General features: G+C 58.1%; 1 protein-coding gene across 1 annotated transcript in view; it reads right to left on the bottom strand.

Moving 5' to 3' along the window:
* The window catches only part of PTPRN2 (protein tyrosine phosphatase, receptor type N2), a 598,332-nt gene that overhangs the window by 352,304 nt on the left and 223,962 nt on the right, over positions 1–22,066 (bottom strand). The window contains exons 7-10 of the mRNA XM_027538454.1: positions 15,262–15,477; positions 13,847–13,887; positions 12,421–12,770; positions 1,404–1,490 (exon numbers count right to left, since the gene is read on the bottom strand). Coding sequence (XP_027394255.1) covers positions 1,404–1,490; positions 12,421–12,770; positions 13,847–13,887; positions 15,262–15,477 — 694 coding nt within the window. The remainder of the gene's footprint in view (positions 1–1,403; positions 1,491–12,420; positions 12,771–13,846; positions 13,888–15,261; positions 15,478–22,066) is intronic.

Below are 22,066 nucleotides of genomic sequence, written 5' to 3'. Positions count from 1 at the left end.
AAGCATAACTAGTCCTTCCACAGAAACACAGCCCTGAAAGAGCGCTCCAAGTGGCGCCCTCCACACCTCTCCAGGAGCCACGATCTGCCGCGCCAGCAACGCGACGCAGAGACCCCCTGCGGCCGTGCGGTCGTCCCCTCCAGGGCCCTGCCCGGTCACCCCTGCAGGTGCTGTGGACCCGCACGTGCTGTGTCCTGGGGGCGACATACAGGACTCGTTGGGATGCCACATGCACCCCACACGCGTGCAGCATTAAAGACTCAGAGGTGCCGGCCCCGCATCAACTGGGCAGGACCCGGGCTCCCGAGGCACAGATGTGCGGGCTGGCTCGGGGCTCCAGGGCAGGGCGAGGCCTCGGGGTAGGACCTTGAGCTGTGGCCAAGACTGACAGAGGCTGAAAGAGGGCAGTGGCGTCGTTGTGGCCCCCAGGGGATGCAGGAGGCCTGCGTTCACCAAGCAAGAAAGAGACCCCAGCAAGTGGTATTTACAAAAGAGCTGAGCTGATAACCAGCCCACCTCTGAAGGCGGGAAAACTCCCAATACCCCCAGACTTGGAGGTGGTGTGTCTGGGAGGGACTGAGCCAAGAAGTGAGGAGCAGAGCAACGTGAGGGGCCGGAGAGGAGGCACCAGGTCAAAACTGCACCTCCTGAAGTGCTGGGGCCCGCCTCTCCCCTCCCACTGGAGACCCCAGACCCCGCCCCTTCCCCTCGAGCCCTTGTGGCCCTGCCTCTCCCCTCCCACCAGAGCCCCGGGGCCCCGCCCCGCCCCCTGGATCCCCCAGACCCCGCCCCTCCCACCGGAGCCCCGGGCCCCAGTGCACTTCCGACGGCCCCTCACGCTCTTCCCACCTCAGGGTCCCATCAGGAAACAGGGCTGGGCCCCAGACCCAGGCACCTGTCACGTGCCAGCCCTGGCCTCCGTGTCACCAGCTCTTTCTAAAACCCAGCCCACTGAGGGCGAGGCGGGCTGGGGCACTCGGGGACTTCAGGGCCCACTCCTTGGGGCCTGCACACTGCAGGTGCCAGCCCCAGGCCCTGGCTCACCTGCCATGGGGCCGCCCCTACCATCCAGAGCCCCAGTGGTTCCCCAGGCCCTGGCACACCTGCGGTGGGCCCGCCCCACCATCCAGAGCCCCAGTGGTTCCCCAGGCCCTGGCACACCTGCGGTGGGCCCGCCCCACCATCCAGAGCCCCCGGGGGTTCCGGGTCAGCGGGGCCCTCTCGGGATCGCCCTCCTGCTGACACTCGGGTTTCTGCTGCGCTTACAGAGCTAACCGGACCCCCCAGCTGCTCCCCTCTCTTCCTCCAGCACCAGCCTCTGTGGCACAGTGAACACACCCCACTGGTAACCTGCTGGAGGGACACTCAGAAGGAGGAGCCACCCGAGCCCCACCCGCACTCACTCAACGTCCGTGAAGACGCCCGCTGGCACCTCCAGGAGCCGCGCCACGCCCTCCAGCGCCTGCGTGCCCTCGTCCAGGCTCAGGGAGCTGTGGGGAGACGGCAGGGTTACCCGGTGGGCTTCTCACTTCGAGGAACAGGGCTCCGTGACCCCCACACTCCCTCACTGCAAGGAACGGGGACCCCGGACCCCACCCCCTCACTGCGAGGAATGGGGCCCCGCCCCCTCCCGCCCTCTCACTCTGAGGAACCCGACCCCGACCCCACGCCCCCTGGGACTCCGTGCCCCAATCCCGTGCTGATCCAAGAGCCGCCCTGCCTGTATTTCCATTATTCGGCCTGGGGTGGGGCAGGGGACAGCTGGGAGCAAGTGTCTCTCCAGCCGGGATGAATCACCGCACTTTAAACCAGTAAGAGGAGCAACACAGTGCGAATGGGTGTGTTGGGGAGTGAGATGGGCCCAGGGAGCAGCAGGTTGGTCCCTCTGCGATGGGGGGCTGCCCCCCCCACCCCCACCATCCTGCTTCCTGAGACAGTGAGTAGCCCTCAGGGCTGGGAACCCACACATCAAGGATGGATGAGACCCCCAAACCTCCCAGACACACTCTCCACAGGCTTTTATGTTACCAGGTTTTAAAATAAGAATGTTTTAAAAGTGGTGCATCTGCATGTGTGGCTACCCTAGAGTCATCCCACCGGCTGCCCTGAACAGAATCACAGCTGCAGCCCTGGCTCTGTGGTGGGGCTGAGCCCAGAAGGTGGCAACTGAGGACAGCCACGGATGCACCAGGTGTGCACACGGACCCCTGTGGACACAGACACTCCCCGGGTGTGCACACACGCCCCTGAAGACACAGACACTCCCTGGGTGTGCACACACACCCCTGCAGACACAGATACTCCCCGGGTGTGCACACACGCCCCTGCGGACACAGACATTCCCCGGGTGTGCACACACGCCCCTGAAGACACAGACACTCCCTGGGTGTGCACACACACCCCTGCGGACACAGACACTCCCCGGGTGTGCACACACACCCCTGTGGACACAGACACTCCCCGGGTGTGCACACACGCCCCTACGGACACAGACATTCCCCGGGTGTGCACACACGCCCCTGCAGACACAGACACTCCCCGGGTGTGCACACACACACCCCTGCGGACACAGACACTCCCCGGGTGTGTGTCCCAAGGTGTGCACACACACCCCCCCCCTGTAGACAAGGACATTCCCCAGGTATGCAAAAACAGACACGACGCTGCAGACACTCCCAAGGTGTGCACACACACCCCTGTAGACAAGGACATCCCCCAGGTGTGCACACACAGACACACCCCTGCAGTCACTCCCAAGGTGTGCACACATACCCCTGCGGACATGGCCACTCCCCAGGTGTGCACACACACACCTGTAGACACAGACACTTCCCAGGAGCTGCAGGGGGACACCTCAGCCCCTCCTGCTGCACTGTCAGGGCAGGCAGGGCAAATGGCTCATGACAACGGTGGCCCCATTCTTGTTCAAGTCAGACAAATGAGAGGCTGTCGACTGTACTCAAACCCAGCACGCAATTATTTCTCTTTTGTTTTTAAACTACGTGGCCATCATCTGTCACTTCATGGTCTGAACTTCCTTAGAAAGTAGTTGTAGTTAATCTCAAAAATCACTGGACAGACGCTTGTAATTTCCAGGGCCCGACTGTGACACCTGCCGCGGGGTCTCCTGGACACCTGCCGCCTGGAACAGAGACGGCGCGCTTCTAGCAGCTGGAGGTCAGATGTCGGAGCGGGAGTGGCGGCGGGTGCTCCGCCTGCCGCGCCGTTAGGGCAGGAAGGGTCACCGTCAAGAGCTGGCGGGCCTCCCCTCTAAGGCTCCTCTTCCTTCCTCAGACAGCCTGCTCGTTAAGCGAGGCGTGTGCTGGGGAGCCTGTACATCAGCAAAACGGGGAAAGGGCCCCGTAATCCCGGACAGGAAGCATGCGAGAGGCTGCCACACCCCCATTCTCATGGCAGCCGCCCCACCCCTGCACAGCCTAGATCACCACTGGGTCAAAATGAGAAAATCCAAGTCTGCCAGGGGAGTGTTGAGGCCATTCTCAAAACAAAGACTAGGGACCATGACCTGAGGGTCAGAAACATTCAGTTCAGTCGCTTGGTAGTGTCCGACTCTGTGACCCCATGGACTGCAGCACGCCAGGCCTCCCTGTCCATCACCAACTCCCAGAGTTTACTCAAACTCATGCCCATCGAGTCGGTGATGCCATCCAACCATCTCATCCTCTGCCGTCCCCTTCTCCTCCTGCCTTCAGTCTTTCCCAGCATCAGGGTCTTTTCAGAAACATTAAGACCAGTGAGAACTTAAAAGCAACTCTCCGCCCTCAACTACAAGGGATTCTACGGAAATTATCTCATTCATTGCTCACAACAAACCTGGAAGGAAGGGCCTGTATTAACCTTCCTTCAAAGAGGTGGAAACTGAGACTCCAGGAATTAAATTCAGTGCCGAAGATCACACTACCAGTAAATCCTCAAAGAAAGACACAAACTGAAAGGGTCAAGTGCACCCTGGTGTGTCAGCTTCGGGACTGTGGGGCAAGCACGCATCCTGCCCGCACGCCCTCCCCCGGACCACGCCCTCCCCCGGACCACGCCCTCCCCCGGACCACGCCCTCCCCCGGACCACGCCCTCCCCCGGACCACGCCCTCCCCGGACCACGCCCTCCCCCGGACCACGCCCTCCCCCGGACCACGCCCTCTGACCACGCCCTCCCCAGGACCACGCCCTCCCCTGACCACACCCTCACTCTGACCACGCCTCATCCTGACCATGCCTCACCCTGACCATGCCCTCACCAGACCACGCCCTCTGACCATGCCCTCACCAGACCACGCCCTCTGACCATGCCCTCACCTGACCACGCCCTCACCCTGACGATCCCCTCACCCGACCACGCCCTCACCCGACCACGCCCTCACTCTGACCATGCCCTCACCAGACCACGCCCTCACCCTGACCACGCCCTCACCCTGACCACGCCCTCACCAGACCACGCCCCCCACCCCAAGGCTCCCCCACCCCAAGGCTCCCCGACCCCAAGCAGACGGAACCGCGTCCGCTCCCGCAGTCCCTCAGGTCTTCTTTTCCTAGAGTCACCGCCTCTTCTGAGACAGATGAGATCCACCTCCAAGCGGTCTGTCCCTCCCGCCCACAGACGTCCACCTCGGGGGGTGCTGCATCCCAGGGCTGGCGGGGCTTCGGCTGCTTCACTTCCCAACTGTGAACATGTCACGGTTTATTCAAAAATTCTCCAAAGGTCGGGAACTGAGTGATGGATCACAAAACACGAAAACTAGTCGACCTCGATACCAACGTTTTTGCTGAGATACTTGAAATCTGTCAATAAAATGAGACTTTCATGGGATTCACCGATTGTTCTATAAAAATTATGATGTTTATCTTTTAAAATCATCTTTCAAGGTAGCTAGCGTTTTCGTTAACCCACAAGAATTCTCTCTAGTGCAGACGAGTGATGCTTCTGACGAGGACAGGGATATAGGTGGAGGCCACGGTGATAATTCAGAATTCCAGCTCCAGGGTGCACCACCTTCCTTCCCTGCGGAAGTCTAACAAAGACCCCACTTCTCAGAGCAGGGGTGAGTGAGCCCATGATAACCTGTGGGCCAAACTGAACTCCCATGAGGGCCGAACACAGGCAGACTCCTGAGTCTCTAACAGTCCTGAACGACTCAGTAAATTAGCCTTAAAAGACTGCTGCTGCTGCTAAGTCACTTTAGTGTGTCCAACTCTGTGAGACCCCATAGACGGCAGCCCACCAGGCTCCCATTCCTGGGATTCTCCAGGCAAGAATATGGAGTGGGTTGCCATTTCCTTCTCCAGTGCATGAAAGTGAAAAGTGAAAGTGAAGTCGCTCAGTCGTGTCTGACTCTTCGAGACCCCACGGACTGTAGCCTACCAGGCTCCTCCATCCATGGGATTTCCCAGGCAAGAGTACTGGATTGGGTTGCCATTGCCTTCTCCTAAAAGACTGCTAACAACCATCAACTCTTCAGAGGTAAAAAAAGAAATTGTAAGAAAAAAACCGCTGTTTTCCAACATCATTTTTTAACATCAAGATGAGACTGTGCTTCTCAACATAAATATATTCAAAATTTTAGTAAATATGTTCTCCATACGACATTTGAATAAACATATTCTCCACAAATATAGTCTCCATAACAATTTTACTCTCCAGGGGAAAAAAATCTGCCAAATGCTTAATACAAATCTAAGTACAAAACGTCTTAGAGTCATCTTTATAAAAAGTGCATGGAAATCAAAAACATGAAAGGGAGTAATGTAAAAATGTAAAGCTTTTGTATGCATTCAGAGTTAAGTTACTATCAACCTACACAGACCTGTGAATATAAGACGCTTTATGTAAGCCTCATGGTAACCGCAGAGCCACAGTCAGCAGTAGTGCAATCTTAGAAAGCTTTCGGCCTTTCCCCGTTGAGTGTGGTGCTACCGGGGTTTGTGGCTGCAGCCCTTACTGTGCTGAGGATGCTCCCTCTACACCTGCTTTGTTAGGAGTTTGTACCGCTAAAGGAAATTGACCTTTTTCTTCTTGAGAGGGTCACTCTCACCTGCTTCCACGACGATGCGATCCAGACACACCGTGTGTCCCAGACTGTGGAGCGCCTGTCAGGGAGCACCGCCCTCCCCAGCCTCCTCCTGCCCAGAGAGGGTCACGCGGGGCCTTTGTGCACCTCTGCACCCGCCTGTGCCTCCCGACCCCAAGGGGGATCGTCCAGCATCGGAAGCCTGAAACCGACCCTGATGTGACCACGGGCCAGCACTTCCAATGGACACTTGCCATCTCAGGACAGAGTGTTTTCCGTTTTCCCTTTTCCCTCTGGCTTCATTATTCGTTTGCAGACTTACTACTATTTTGACAGCAAAGAAAATCTCATCTTTTCATATTTTCTCCCTCTTTCCTACTCCTTTGTATGTAGAAGTGGAATTTAAACTTCTTAACTTTGCAGATTTAGTCTCAGCCCATTTATAACACAGACCACACTTTGCAAAAAATCAATTGCAGGGGTGAGAGGGTGAGGGCCTGTGGGGATTACCGTGGATGCTCAGGGCACCACTGAAGATGAAAAGCTAAACTTTCCCGATGATTATGGAAATCCAACAGCAAAGCCGATGGCTGGGTGGATACAGATGTGGATAAGGTTGTAGGTGACACAGGGGTAGGTGTGTATACACGCAGGTGTGGGTGCAGGTAGACAGAGACGATGCAGATGTGCGTGCAGACACACAGGTATGTGTGTAGACATAACGTGTGTGTAGACATACAAATGTGCATGCAGACAGACAGATGTGCGTGCAGACATACAGGTGTGCGTGTACACAGACAGACTGAGGTGCAGGTGTATATACAGATAGAGATGATACAGATGTGCGTGTGGACATACAGGTGTGCGTGCAGACACACAGGTGTGTGTGGAGACATAAAGATGCATATAAACATACAGGTGTGCGTGTACACAGACAGACTGAGGTGCAGGTGTATATACAGATAGAGATGATACAGATGTGTGTGTAGACATACAGGTGTGCGTGCAGACAGATATGTGTGCAGACATACAGATGTATGTGTAGACATAAAGATGTGTATAAATATACAGATGTGCGTGTGGACATACAGGTGTGCGTGCAGACACACAGGTGTGCGTGGAGACATAAAGATGTATATAAACATACAGGTGTGCGTGTAAACATATGTGCGTGTGGACATACAGGTGTGCGTGCAGACATACAGGTGCGGGTGTAGACGCAGGAACAGGTACGAGTTGGGGTGCAGATGTAGACGCGGACGTGTCGGCACAGACGGACCCGTGCTGTAGACACACAGGTACAGGTGATCCAGATAAGCAGACGACAGATGCGGGTGAACAGACACAGGAGCCAGCGCGGCGTGCTGGGGACACACACACAGGCGCACGTGTCTACGGCGACCTCCCTCCTGCCACCATCTCAGCTCAGCGAGAGAACAGGGTTCCCACTTCGCCAGAACCCTCTAAGAGCCTGCTCCATCTCATGCTCCCAGTCTGAGCTGCAGAGCTGCCGGCAGGAGTCAGCGTGGGGACCACACACAGAGAGAGGGTGAGGCCAGGCTCAGGCCCGGTTGGCGGGCCGGGCCGGGCTTCCGTCCCCTGCCCACCCCACCCCAATGACAGACCTTTGCTGCAGCAGAAGGATCCAATGGGGGCAGGGGGCTCACGGTCAGAGACCACAAGAGCCCCTGACACCACCGTTCCTCCTGGCACCTTCTGGCAGCCAGATGTGGCCACGCTGACCTGGAAAGTTTGGGGCCCAAGGGACACTGTCATAACTGCACTTTAATGGCGTTTTCTCACTTTCCCGACCACCATGGTTAGAGCCCAGACAACGTGAAATATCCTCCAGTTCTTTCTAGAATTCCAGCCGACAGCAGCCTGCAAGGCCCAGCCCAGCTCTAGAACCCTCTGAACATGAGCCCATGGCTCCTGGGCCACCGCAGAGCAAAGAGCCACCGACAAGGGGCACCTCCTCTGCCTCCCAGGTCACCCAGCAGACACACAAGTTCTGGACACAGACATGGGAACGGGCTCCACGTGTGATGATAGTAAGGGATCTGGGCTCCTTTCCAGGTGTGACGTGGCATCACGGTATGCTGGAAAGAAAGAATCCTGCTATTTTAGAGGTACTTCACGGCACGCCTCTGAGACACCATAGCTGGGGTTTGTGTCAGAGCAGCAGGAGAGTGGGGAGTGGGTGGGTGACTGGCCGGGCCTCTGGGCCTGGGTCAGCATCCTGTTCGTGTGCGTTTCAACTCTGCACGAGGAAGAGGAACACAAACCTGCTCCCCCATCTAGCCAGTCGGACAGGGACCCGTGACTCTGTCCCGTTACTGGGGCTCCCGAGTCCTTGAGCCCAGGCTGTGGGGACGCCTCCCGGGCCCCTGGAGTGCAGCCACAGGAAGGCTGCTGGGCTCGCAGGGTCCATGCCTCGGTTTCCTCATCCACAAACCACTCGAGGTGGGCAGGACCTCTACACATGCTCCTGGCCACGGGTTCACTTCCCCAAACTCAGGCTCCGCAGCTGGGATGACCCCTGTGCAGGATCGGGGGTCCCTGAAGGACTCGTGCCAGCCGGCGCTCCAGCACCTGCGTCGCTGCCGTGCAGGATCGGGGGCCCCAGCGCCTGCTCAGCCGCCGTGCATGCGGGCTCTTCTCTGTCTTACACACACTGTCCACCGTGGTCTTCTGCCGTCAGCCTGACTTGAAATAACTCTCAAATCACCGTGGGAGGACCAGGGATGGCTACCCTGCCCCTCACACGTCTTGAATCCACCCAGTTTGTGACAAGTGTGAAAACGTAAACGGGGAGGATCAGACTCCTGCCCGCCCATCCGGAAATGTACGAGTGAGGGCAAGGCAGGCAGTGAGGTCAGCGGCGTGGTCCCTGTGAGCCTCAGAGAGAATGCAAGCTCCCCGCCACGCTCCTCCTTTTGTGAACAACCAAACATACAAAGTCCTTTTCTATTAAAAAAAAAAAAAAAAAGAATGGTGTCGGATTCTTGTCAGTTAATAGCTGATCCATTAAGGCTTAAGCTGAGACCTGGTGAAATCCCGCCCCAGAGAACCTCAAATCCCCAATAATCTGACAACAGAGGGGAGACTCCGTGTGTCTGTGAGCATCCCACTTGGGGCAGACCGAGTTAAGGACACAGAGCTCTTGTCTGCACCAAAGACCTTCCACCTGGCAGAAGAATCCACGATAAAACAATGGTCTTTTACTTTGACCGCTCAGAGCAGTAAGTGCTCAGGCCCAGAGGTGCAGCCAAGGAAATGGACTCGGGATGCAGAGAACAGACCCTCTGACAGCGGTTCCCTCTTACACAAAAGTCAGTGAGAGCAAGCGGCGAGCCCGATGTGAGGGTCCCCCTGTGTCCAGGTGCCGGCCGCTCACTCTGGACGTCCTGTGAAGCAGAGGACGCTCGGCCTGGAGGGTCCCGCCCTGAAGCCCACCATCCCGTCCTCTGTGGTTCATGGAGACTCAGAGTCTTCCCGAGGTCGGGGGCCCCTCCAGCACTTTCACGACTCACACTCACGCCCCAGAGAGCAGCAACCCTGCACCCACACTGGGACCAGTCCTCCAGCATCAGGACATGCTGGCGGGAGGAAAAGCACGCAGAGCAGCGGGCGGTGGCTCCACCAGCGGCTGTGCACACGCACGACACATGGAGACACAGGGACACACACACACTACACATACGCACCCAGGTACACACACACAGGTAACCACGTACACAGACACGTGTACTCACACGCATACACAGACACAGACACGGAAACACACACACGACACACAAACACGGGGACACACACATGTACCCATGGACACACACGTGTACTCACACACACACAGAGACACAGACACGGAAACATGCACACAACAGACAAACATGGGGACACACACATGTACCCATGGACACACACGTGTACTCACACACACACAGAGACACAGACACGGAAACACGCACACGACACACAAACACGGGGACACACACATGTACCCATGGACACACACATGTACTCACACACACACAGAGACACAGACACGGAAACACGCACACGACACACAAACACGGGGACACACACATGTACCCATGGACACACACATGTACTCACACACACACAGAGACACAGACACGGAAACACGCACACGACACACAAACACGGGGACACACACATGTACCCATGGACACACACGTGTACTCACACACACACAGAGACACAGACACGGAAACATGCACACAACAGACAAACATGGGGACACACACATGTACCCACGGACACACACGTGTACTCACACACACACAGAGACACAGACACGGAAACATGCACACAACAGACAAACATGGGGACACACACATGTACCCATGGACACACACGTGTACTCACACACACACAGAGACACAGACACGGAAACATGCACACAACAGACAAACATGGGGACACACACATGTACCCATGGACACACACGTGTACTCACACACGTACACAGATACAGACACGGAAACACACACATGACACACAAACACGAGGACACACACATGTACTCGTGTACACACACGTGTACGCACACACATACACAGATACAGACACGGAAACACGCACACAACACACAAACACGGGGACACACACATGTACTCGTGTACACACACGTGTACTCACACACACACACAGATACAGACATGGAAACACGCACACGGCAGACAAACATGGGGACACACACATGTACCCATGGACACACACGTGTACTCACACACACACACAGATACAGACACGGAAACATGCACACGACACACAAACACGGGGACACACACATGTACTCGTGTACACACACGTGTACACACACATACACAGATACAGACATGGAAACACGCACATGACACACAAACACGGGGACACACACATGTACCCATGGACACACACGTGTACTCACACACGTACACAGATACAGACACGGAAACATGCACACGACACACAAACACGGGAACACACACATGTACTCGTGTATACACATGTGTATGCACACACATAGACGTGGAAACATACATACAACACACAGGGACACACACAACACACACAACGTATGTGTCCACATACACGCGTAAACACGTACAACATACAGACATGGAAACACGCATACAACATACAGACACAGGGACACACACAGAGCACACACGTGCACACGGCAGCAGGGTTTGCCACGAAATGGAAACCCCCAGCACAGGTCTGACCGGGCAGCCAGAAGGGTCTGACTCAACAACTGGAGCTGCGCCCTCGGCAGGACCACTGTCCAGGCCCCGGGTATCTGTGTCACACGTGATTCTCACACACGCAGCAGGAGCTAACAGTTCTGAGCAAAGAGAGTGGAGGCAGAGAGAGTGCAGTCTCTGTCTGGAGGTGACGAGGCCGGAATGGGCAGGCGGGTCTTCAGAAAAGGCCTGGAGACATGCCAGCCCGAGGACGACGCCCAACCCAGGCGAGAACGGCACCTTCAGCTCCGTTTGGCTCTGACCCGGGCTGGGTCTGCTGCATGCGGTGCAGCGAGAGCAAACACGCATGGAGGCAAGAGTGCAGAGGCCACGGCGGGGTCAGCAGAGAGGGTCCCGGCTCCAACACAGCCCCTTCCATGGGGGTCAGCCCGGAAGGACGCTCGACCCCTGACCCAATGCGAGGTGGGGCTGTGTGCACACCTGCACGCACACCTGTACACACACCTGCACACCCCTCAACACACTCCTGTACACACGCCTGTGCACGCAGACAGACAGACACGCTTCCCCTTGGACACACTGCCCCCGTCCCTTGAAGAAAGCACACGGTTGCACAGCACGGCGTCCACGTCAGACTCATCAGCGACAGGGCTGGGGACAGCCCGACCCCGCTGCTCGCTGTGCACGCGATGCTGCACCCTGCCCCGCGTCAAGCTCCCGTCAGAACTAAGGCGAGGCCAGGACATCAATGCCGTGAGGCACGTCTTTCCCCTGAAGGGCGCCGCATACCCTGGGATGCGGTTGGTGTAAAGCTTCTGGAGCTTCCTGGGTGTGGAGCCAGCGTTCGGCACAGCCCCCACCCTGCCCACTGCCCTGGGCACCCCGGGCCCATCCACCCTGCTGGGCTTCCGGCCCCACAGGCGCCCCACGCCCTGAGCTACGGCGGGGTGGGGGGGTGGGCAGGGCCAGGGAGCTGCAGGGCTTTGTCTGGGCTGTTAGTGGAGGCCTGACCTCAGGCTTGGGGTCCCCGCCCAGAACACGGCCCCAGGGGACAGACTGACTGCCGACCGTCATCCCACACTGCAGGAGCGGGGCCGCCTCCAGGTGAGCATGGAAAAGCGAGGGCATGTCCCTGGCCCGCAGCGCCAGATCACGCCCATGAGAGATGGAACCGCCCACTCACTCATTTTCCATCACGATGTAGCCATACTCCTCCTCGGGGGGCTGGACTTGCAGCCGCAGGCCTGGGCCGGGGGGTACCTGTGCGCCGGCCCCGAGGCGCAGGGCCTCCTGCGGGGCCGTGCCCGGCCCGGGCCTCGCCTGCGGCGGCCTCTGCAGCAGCTCCTTGGAGTAGGTCTGGCTCCGCACGTTCTCCACGCCCGCGTGCTCCTCCTCCGAAGACAGGGAGGCCTCGGCGTCATCCCCCTTCTTGCTCTCCGTCTTGAAGGGCTCTGTGAGATGGGGGGCTGCAGGCAGGAACGGAGACCCAGGGCCCTGCAGGAGGTCCCCCAGTTGGACACCCAGACGGTTCACCTGGTGGAAAGGAAACCAGCATGGGAACGTGCCCTGAGCGGCAGAGAGACCGTCTGTCCTGGATGCTCAGGGGATGGGGTGCCGTGTATGTGGGCCTGGGGGCCACAGGGGGCAGAATTAGGGTCTGGCCGTGTGCATCTCGTCTGGAGACCCCGAGCTCCGCTGGCCTAGTCCCCTGTGACTGGAATTAGGAACCGCGTCCCCAGACCCCACACCTCCCTCCACGGTGTGTTTCTGATGGACATTTAGAACAATTGTGGGTGTTTTCTTCCCCACTCGTGCTCAGGCACTGAGCTAGGATCCGCTAACACGACCTGTGGAGAAGCGCTACCCAGACGGTCTTCTTTCCCACCCACAGAACAGAGCGTCTAGAGCCACAGCACTGCCCTTGGCTATGAACAGATTTCCTGCGTCCGTAAGACGACGACAGGCCAGCAAAGGCTCTTCAGCAGGAGGAGAGGCCCCACGGTGCATAGGTGTCATCCACGTCCAGCCTTTTCCAGACCATCCTGACCAGCGCTGCTGTGGAAACCTGGACACGATGGAAGCCACCCCCCAAGCCCCCGTCTACCAGGAGCTGCCCTGCTGGGGAACTGAGTTTCTATTTACTTAATTTTAGTGGATTCGAGTCCACGCAGCCCCACGTGCCTGGTGGCTGCCATGTGGACAGCACAGGTCTGAAGGATCCAGAGGCTGCTAATGTCCATTAAAGGGACCCTGGTGACCGGCACACGCAGGGCGGCCTTGACGACAAGGCGGGCGTGGGGTGCTGTCGCATGACGTCACCCCCGTCTCCCTGGGTGGGAAGTTCTAAGGGAATTAACATGCTGCCTGTATTGACCCTTTTCCATACTCCTACAATGGATATATATTAGCATCTCATCTGAAAACAGACAACAGCATATATTAAAATACATACAGTTTTGTGTGTACTCTTCACGATTTCTCTCAATTTTGAGATTATGAGGGTTTTTCTATCTTTTTCCTAAAAGAGTTCTCATATTTCCCCCATGTTCCTGAACCGCAGGCGACGCAGCTCGCGCTGCACGGGGCCCAAGCTCCCGGGCGGGCCTCACCTCCCGGTAGAGTCCCTCGTCGCCGTCTCGCAGTCTGCTCTCTGTGGAAGACACAGCACAAGGTCACTGCACACCGGGGTGGACGCCAGGGTCCTGCTGCGGCGTGAGGACCACCGCCGACGCCCCCGACAGACCAGGGACGGCGCGCCCTCCATAAGCGCCATGGCACAGGGGTGGTGGCTGAGGGGCCGGGACACAAGAGCCAGGGAGTCACGGTGCTCCTTCATGTCTGCTCGGAGTGGGGAGAGCAGCCGGGTGGGGCAGAGAGCAGTCACAGGAGGGAGACGGAGTGCGGGCCCAGCCACGTCAGCTGGAGGCGCCTTCAGCCGCGTTACTTCTCTGCGGTGGCCGTTTCTCCAAAGACACAGCAGCAGCTGGTGCGTGGCTCCTCCGGGCGGCCGCCCTCGAGACCCCCCAGCCCAGCACAGGGACCGTCGCCCGAGACCACCTCCTTCAGACAGCGACGGGCATCCTCTCCTGCACCAGCTGAGCCCGTCTCCCCACGAGAGGGGGGCCTGCGCCCTCCCCAGCTCCTCCTGGGGCCCACTGTGTGCGGGGCACCGCCCAGGGGTCAGGGTCACTGCCCAACCCTGGGAACAGGCCAGACGGGGAGACGAGCCTGCCCGGGTCAGCCCTCCACCCCCAAGGGCCGGGCCACTGTCTGTGAGTGTGTGTGAGTGGGCATGAGTGTGCATGTGCGTGAGCTGCCGGGTGTTTGTGTACGTGTGTGTGTGCTGGGGGTGTGAGGGAGTGTCTCTGTGTGTGCGTGTGTGTGAGTGTGTGAGACTGTGTGAGTTTGTGCGTCTATGTGTGTGTCTATATGTGTGTGAGTGTACCTGTGTATGAGTGTGTGATGTGGGTTGTGTGTGTGTGTGTGTGTGGTGGGTGAGTTTCTGTGAGTGTGCGACTGTATGTGGGTGAGTGTGTCTGTGCGTGTGGGTGATGTGGGTTGTGTGACTGTGTATATGGTCAGGGGTATCTGTAAGTGTGTGAGACTGTGTGGGTGAGTTTGTGTATGTGATATGGGTTGTGTGAGTGTGTGAGAAGGATGTGTGTGTGCTGTGGTGTGAGGGTCTCTGCGTTCTCGCTGGAGCCCCTCGGAGGAGGGTGTGAGCCTCACACAGACCCTTTCACTTGACCATTGGAGTATCTGACTCTAACTTTAACTCACAAACCCCACACAAAGCGCTTCCATCCGCCCTGCCCCTGCACGGAGGCACCTCCCCTCCCTCACCAGAGTGCAGCCCACCCTCCAACACGCCTGCCCTGCAAGCTCAGCCCGTTAGGAGAGCGTCCAGAGGCAGAGTCACACGGACCAAAGTCGTCACTGCAGACCCACCTCCCAGCAGCAAGCAGGCAGCACCATGCGGCAAGCCTGCGGCCGCGGGCCCAGATGCACACGCGTGTGAGCTCACCTGGCACGCGGTCTCTGTGCAGCGCGGCCCCTGCGCCGTTCATCTCCGCTCCGCGTCTGCCGGCTCTCCCGGCCGCGCCCGGCGCCCCGGCCACACCCCCACTCGGCACCGCGATCGCAAGGGCGCGGACCAGCTCATCTACGTCCAGGGCACTCAGACCGTCCACGCCGGCTGGGCGCTTCTGCAGGTCCTTCAGCAGCATCTGAACACGAGCTTCTAAACAGACACGCAAAAGGGAGACACACGGAGGCGAGGGCAGCGTTAGGACAAGGAGGCGAGGCCGGCGGAGGAGCAGGCGGGTGGACGATGCGCACAGCCATGGAGTGGGAGCAGGGACCCCCAAGCGGAAGTTCTGTGGGGGCGGAGCAGGGCGTCTGAAGCCTAGAGCTCCCTGCACAGGCCGCCGGCAGACTGATGGGGAACAAGGGCCAGGGAGTCTGTGGGCAGACCGCAGGAAGGACCGGGATCAGCAGGACAGAGAAAACCCTGGCGCCCGGGCACGGCAGTGGGTAGCAGAGGTGAGACAGGACCTGAGAGGGAGGGGCAGAGGAAGGGAAACCCCACAAACCCCCAGGACCAGCGACCAGCACCAACCCCACACACCCCCAGGACCAGCACCAACCCCACACACCCCCAGGACCAACGACCAGCATCAAGTCCGAGGCTCAAGGCCCTCGGTCAGCTCCAGGAAGAGGAACAAAGAGCAGCACACGGCCAGGCTCCCCCCAGAAAACCAGGTGGACGAGACGTTACACGGCCCAGGGGCCAGGACATGTCCCTGCCCTGGAAGCAGGACACACGTGACTGGACGCACACTTACACACGCGTAACTGTGACACATGTGACATGATGCACACTTACACACGTGTTAACTGACACACATGACATGATGCACACTTACACACGCATAACTGTGACACACGTGATGGGACACACACGTGCGTAACTGTGACACATGTGACGGGATGCACAATCACGCATAACTGTGACATGTGGCAGGGAACGCACACTTACACACGCGTAACTGTGACACATGTGACATGATGCACACGTACACATGCATAACTGTGACACGCGTGATGGGACACACACGCGCGTAACTGTGACACATGTGACGGGATGCACAATCACGCATAACTGTGACATGTGACAGGGAACGCACGCTTACACACGTGTAAGTGTGACACATGTGACATGATGCACACTTACACACGTGTTAACTGACACATGTGACCAGATGCACACTTACACACGCGTAACTGTGACACACGTGATGGGACGCACACTTACACATGTATAACTGTGACACGTGACATGATGCACACTTACACACGCATAACTGTGACACACGTGATGGGACACACACGCGCATAACTGTGACACATGTGACGGGATGCACAATCACGTGTAACTGTGACACGTGACATGATGCAGAATTACACGTAACTGTGACACGTGACAGGGAACGCACACTTACACACGTGTTAACTGACACACGTGACGTGATGCACACTTACACACTGGGCCATTTATACATGAGGGACGCATTTGAACCACTGAAAGGGAAGATGTCTAAATTCAGAACTCTAGTTACCCAGCAAAAATATTCTTCAAACGCCAGAGTGGAAGAAAGACATTCATTTTCACATTATTGAAAAAGAGACTTAGGCCCCACCCCCCTGGGCCGCCGGCCCTTCTGACCGCCCCAGCCCAGGTCCCAGCAGCTGGGGCCGCCCTGTGCCCCAGAGCCCCGGGCTCACTCTCACCTGCCGGACCTGCGCCCCCGAACCCTGCCCGCCTCACCCACTTCCTGCAAAACCACCGCTAGACCCCGCCGCGGCTCCCTGCCTCCACCCCGCCAGCACCTTCCATCAGAACCCTCTCCCGACCTGCTGGTCTCACCAGGCCGGGACAGTAATAAAGCCTGTGCTTCGAGACAGCTCCCCCTGGAAGGAAGTGAGCTGGACGCCTTCCCGGTGCTGCTGCCCCAGGGGCCACGCCCCAGACCCTGGGGAGGCCCTGCCCCCACAGCCCTACCTGCAGCCCCACAGACGCCCCCGAACGTTCAGGGACCAAACGCTTGCTCAGAAATAACCTCCAGGGGTGAACGGGGAGAACACATCCCATTTCCCACAAACACTGTGAAACACAGAGAAGTGCGCCTGGCACACAGCGGCATGGGGGCTCCAGGTGAGCACCACCCCGCCCACCGCGCACGGCAGGGTCAGGAGTCCCGCTCTTCTGGACTGACAAGGGCCTGTGCTGTTTTACAGACAAGAGAAAAACTAAGGCACAGTGAAAAGCGAGAGGAACAACGCTCAGCGGTTTCTTAAGCCTCCTACCTCACAAACACGTCACCTTTCAGTCTGGTCACGGCCAGGGTGAAGAGGGGAGGAGACACACGGCCTGGGGTCAGAGGACAGGACAGGCCCTTCAGGTGCCATCCCCCCAGGGGCCAGAGCGTGCCGGACCCACCACGGCATCCTGGACACTGACCCCGGCGGGAAATGGATCAGTCCACAAACGAGAGGTCTTGACAAGTGTTGGATCCCACGTGCGTTTCTGCTGGATGCACACTTAACCCGGAAAGGCGGCCCAGGATGATGCTGTGTTGCTGAGCCCCCGGGCTCACCGGGGATCTACTCCGGGTTGGCACAGGGTGGCGCCCATCCCAGTGAGGGCACAAAAGGCGGAGCCCCGCCCCAACTGTGCCCTGCGAGGACGTCTCACGACCCAGTGACGCCCCCGAGCCATGCTGATGGCCGGCCTCCCTTCTCAGATCTTCCTCTCCAGCCCCTCCCACCCGCAGCAGTCCCCAGCCAGTTTGGCACCAAGGGCCAGTTTCCTGCAGGTTTTCCATGGATGGGGCGGGGGCATGGCTCAAGCGGTGATGTGAGTGACAGGGAGCGAGGGGAGCTGCAGATGGAGCTGGGCCCGCTGCCCGCCGCTCCCCTCCTGCTGTGCGCCTGGCTCCTGACAGACTGTGGGCCAGCACCCGTCCACGGCCCCACCTCCAGACCTGGAGCACGGCCGGGTGGGGTGACCATGTCAGAACCGTAATGAGAACGGAGCACAAGAGGGTCAGGGCAACAGCTCAGACCCTGGGCTGCAGCAAACTGGCCACAGACAAAGCTGAGAAGTTGAGGCATCACAGTCTCGCGGGCACGTCCGGCTGGCGGGTGGCAGTGTCCACGTCCCCTGCCTCCCTGGTGCCCGCCCCCCTGGAGGCGGCCGGGGTCTCAGCTCCCCGTGCAGCAGACTCTCCATCCTTTCTGCCCGCACGCATCCCTTTGCTGGGCTCTCAGGCTGCCAGAGGCCAGGTCACAAGGGAGGCTTGTGAGCACGAGACCCAGGCCTCCCAGGGGCTCCAGCTAAACCGTGGTGCTCAGGAGCAGGGCGCCCCCCGCCCTGCCCTCTTCTCCTTCCCTCCTCAAATGCTTCTGTGCATTTTCTGTGCCCAGGGGTCTGTCAGGAAGCAGGAGCAAAGCAGTCAGCAAAGCCCCTGCTACCACAGAGTGCTCGCCCATCGTGGGAGAGACAAAGCAGACGAAGCAGGACACACACCTGGCGGTGATGTGCTGCACGTGCCCCGTCACTCAGCTGTGCCCAACTCTGCGACCCCGTGGACTGCAGCCCGCCAGGCTCTTCCGTCCATGGGATTCTCCAGGCAAGAATACTAGAGTGGGTTGCCATGCCCTCCTCCAGGGGATCTTCCCAACCCAGGGATCCAACCCAGGTCTCCCGCACTGCAGGTGGATTTCTTTACCATCTGAGCCACCAGAGAAGGGCCTGGTGCTGATGGGGCTGTGGAAATGATAACCCAGAGTTGGAGGCCAGGGCAGTGGGAAGGGCAGATGCTCTGACAGGACTGTCAGAGAAAAGCTCACAGAGACCCAGAGAGGGGGTCCTGAGCCCAGGGACTGCCCAGAGGACACGCTCTGCGGGCAGAGGAGACGAGTGCAAAGCCCTGAACAGCGGGGCTGGAAGGACGGAGGATGGCCAGAGGGTGACCCAGAGCAGTGGAGCGGCAGCGCAGGGGGCTCACAGGTTCTCAAACCACAGCAAGGCCCCGGGATTCTGCTGAGCGGGATGAGAAGCCCCTGCCGGGTCTGAGCAGTGAGCCGTCAACTGACTTACAACATACGAGGCTTGCAGGCTTGAGACAGGGTAGACAGGGTGGCCGCATGGGGCTCCTGCAGGAACCCAGCAGGATGGCGTGGGGCAGGCGGAGCTGCTGGGGTCCGAGTGGGCTTCTGTGGCAGGGCTGGGCGCGCTGGACGTGGGTGCAGGAGTTGGCGCTGAGCCCAGCAGACAGTGACTGATGGCGAGGCTGGAGCTTGTGAGGTCAGCTCCCGACATCTGGGAACCTGGGGCCCTCGACAGCCCCTCAAAGCATCCCACTGAGTGGTGGGATGTTTTATGCAATCCACGCAGGGCAGGTGAGGCCACAAAGCCTAGAAGACCCACCACAGACGAGGGCCACGATCGTGTAAGGATACAGAGTGCCCTGCAGAGACCCCTCCGGTCTCCGCCCTGCCTGTGTAGACGAGGCAGGGATTCCCACTGGAAGGGGTTACAGAGAAAACGGAATCAAATGTGCAGACTGTCGACCATATCCAACAAGCAGAGCGAAGGCGGAAGCTGTGCACTCCTCCAACGGCCTGTCCTGATGTGTAACAGCTAAGGAAAGCCTCCCTAAGGTCACCACACGTCTTCCCTTTGACGTCCCTCAGCTCTCGTCTCCTTATCTGGAGGGAAGCACGGCATGAAAAAGCTCGTGTTCATTAAGTTAAAGACTAATGAACGGGAGGGACTTTCCACGGGCCTCTGTGACTACAGTAAGAAACACCCACCTTCAAAGTGGAATAATAAAATAAATCGCTAACACTGTCTCTTCTCATGCAAAAGGGAGACTTTTCAGATGACAAGTGAAAAATAACCAGGAAACCCTTAGGTGTGCAGTGCGAGAAGCTGAGCGGCTGGCCATTTAGGAGGAGAGTGATCAACGGGAGTTAGGGATCACCCACCAAGGGAGTGCGCCACCCATGCTGAGTCAGCACAGAGGTGTCTGCTGTCAGCCTCTGAAGATGAGCAGGGCGAGGAGACCCTCTTTAAAGAGTCCAGCCGGCCCCGTGGCCTGAGGAGGAACCACAGCACAGTCAAACGCCACACGCATCAAAGCGGAACACTGTGTTCCGTCAGCCGCACCAGGTAATTCCGAGATCCGGCTGGCTTATCATGACATTGTAAGTAGCTTTCAGTGTGCCAAGTGGGCTCTAGCAGAGCAATTACATGAAATGTCAGGACATCAAATATGGGGGGCCTGGAGCAGGAGACCAGCTCCCTGCACAGCTCCCACGGGCCCGACCCACGGGAAGCACACGTCTGAATAGGGCCCCCGACACATGCCGCAGCTCCAGAGGAGACGCAGCGGCGAGCAGCTGGCCTTACCACAAAGCCACAAACAGAGGGTGCAACTCAGGCAGCCAGACCTACTCCTAAGTGCCTCTGTCAGCACGTGTTCACGAGAGTACACCGTTCAGGCAGGTCCACACACACACGTCATCACCACCACCGTCACCATGACCATCACCTTCATCACCATCACCACCATCACCACCATCATCACCACCACCGTCACCATGACCATCACCTTCATCACCACCACCACCATCACCACCATCATCACCACCACCATGACTATGACCATCACCATGACCCCCATCACCATGACCATCACCTTCATCACCATCACCACCTTCATCACCACCACCACCATCACCACCATCATCACCACCACCATGACCATGACCATCACCATGACCCCCATCACCATGACCATCACCATGACCACCACCTTCATCACCACCACCACCATCACCACCATCATCACCATCACCATGACCATGACCATCACCATGACCATCACCTTCATCACCACCAGCACCATCATCACCATCATCACCATCACCATGACCATCACCTTCATCACCACCATCACCACCATCATCACCATCACCATGACCATCACCTTCATCACCACCACCACCATCACCACCATCATCACCACCACCATGACCATGACCATCACCATGACCCCCATCACCATGACCATCACCTTCATCACCTTCATCACCACCACCACCATGACCTTCATCCCCATCCCCATCACCACCATTACCACCACCATCATCACCGTAAAGACCATCACCCTCATAATCACCATCACTACCACCACCATCATCAGGGGGAATTTCCTGCGTTCCTTTTGTTTAGAAAGTATACAATTCATTTAATTGCTAGAGTCCATCTCCGGTATTTTGCGATGGGTTTAGACAAATTCCACGAGAGATTATTACTTTATCCTGACCTCACCTGGGCCTCCACCCAGGAGATTTGGGCATAATCATCACGCGTTGGCTTCCTATCTATTTTCACTGAAAGCAGCACAAGTAAATTGTGTTTTCCTCCCAACCTGGGGCCTGTGGTGTCCCAGCCAGGTGGCACGCATCACTCAGGCTGAATGAAAACCCCGGCCCGCAGCTGGGATAAAGCGCCCAGCACCCACAGAGGCCACGGTGTCATACTCGCAGACCGCAGGCACCAGCCTCTCTCTAAACACGTAATATTGAGTCGCAGCACAAAAAATCAGATCAGCTTCGGCCTTACTCACGTGATTCACTTGGTAGTGGGGCTGGAGTCCAAGTGTTGCCAAGGGATGCCTCGTTTAGATCCACGTGAGGCTGAACACTCAGGCGAGCATCCTAGACACGTGCTGGGGGGCAAATGCAGCCTGGAGCAGAAA

The sequence above is a fragment of the Bos indicus x Bos taurus genome, chromosome 4 (genome assembly GCF_003369695.1).
Source record: "Bos indicus x Bos taurus breed Angus x Brahman F1 hybrid chromosome 4, Bos_hybrid_MaternalHap_v2.0, whole genome shotgun sequence".
Classification (NCBI taxonomy): domain Eukaryota; kingdom Metazoa; phylum Chordata; class Mammalia; order Artiodactyla; family Bovidae; genus Bos; species Bos indicus x Bos taurus.
This window is presented reverse-complemented; position numbering and strand designations above follow the sequence as displayed.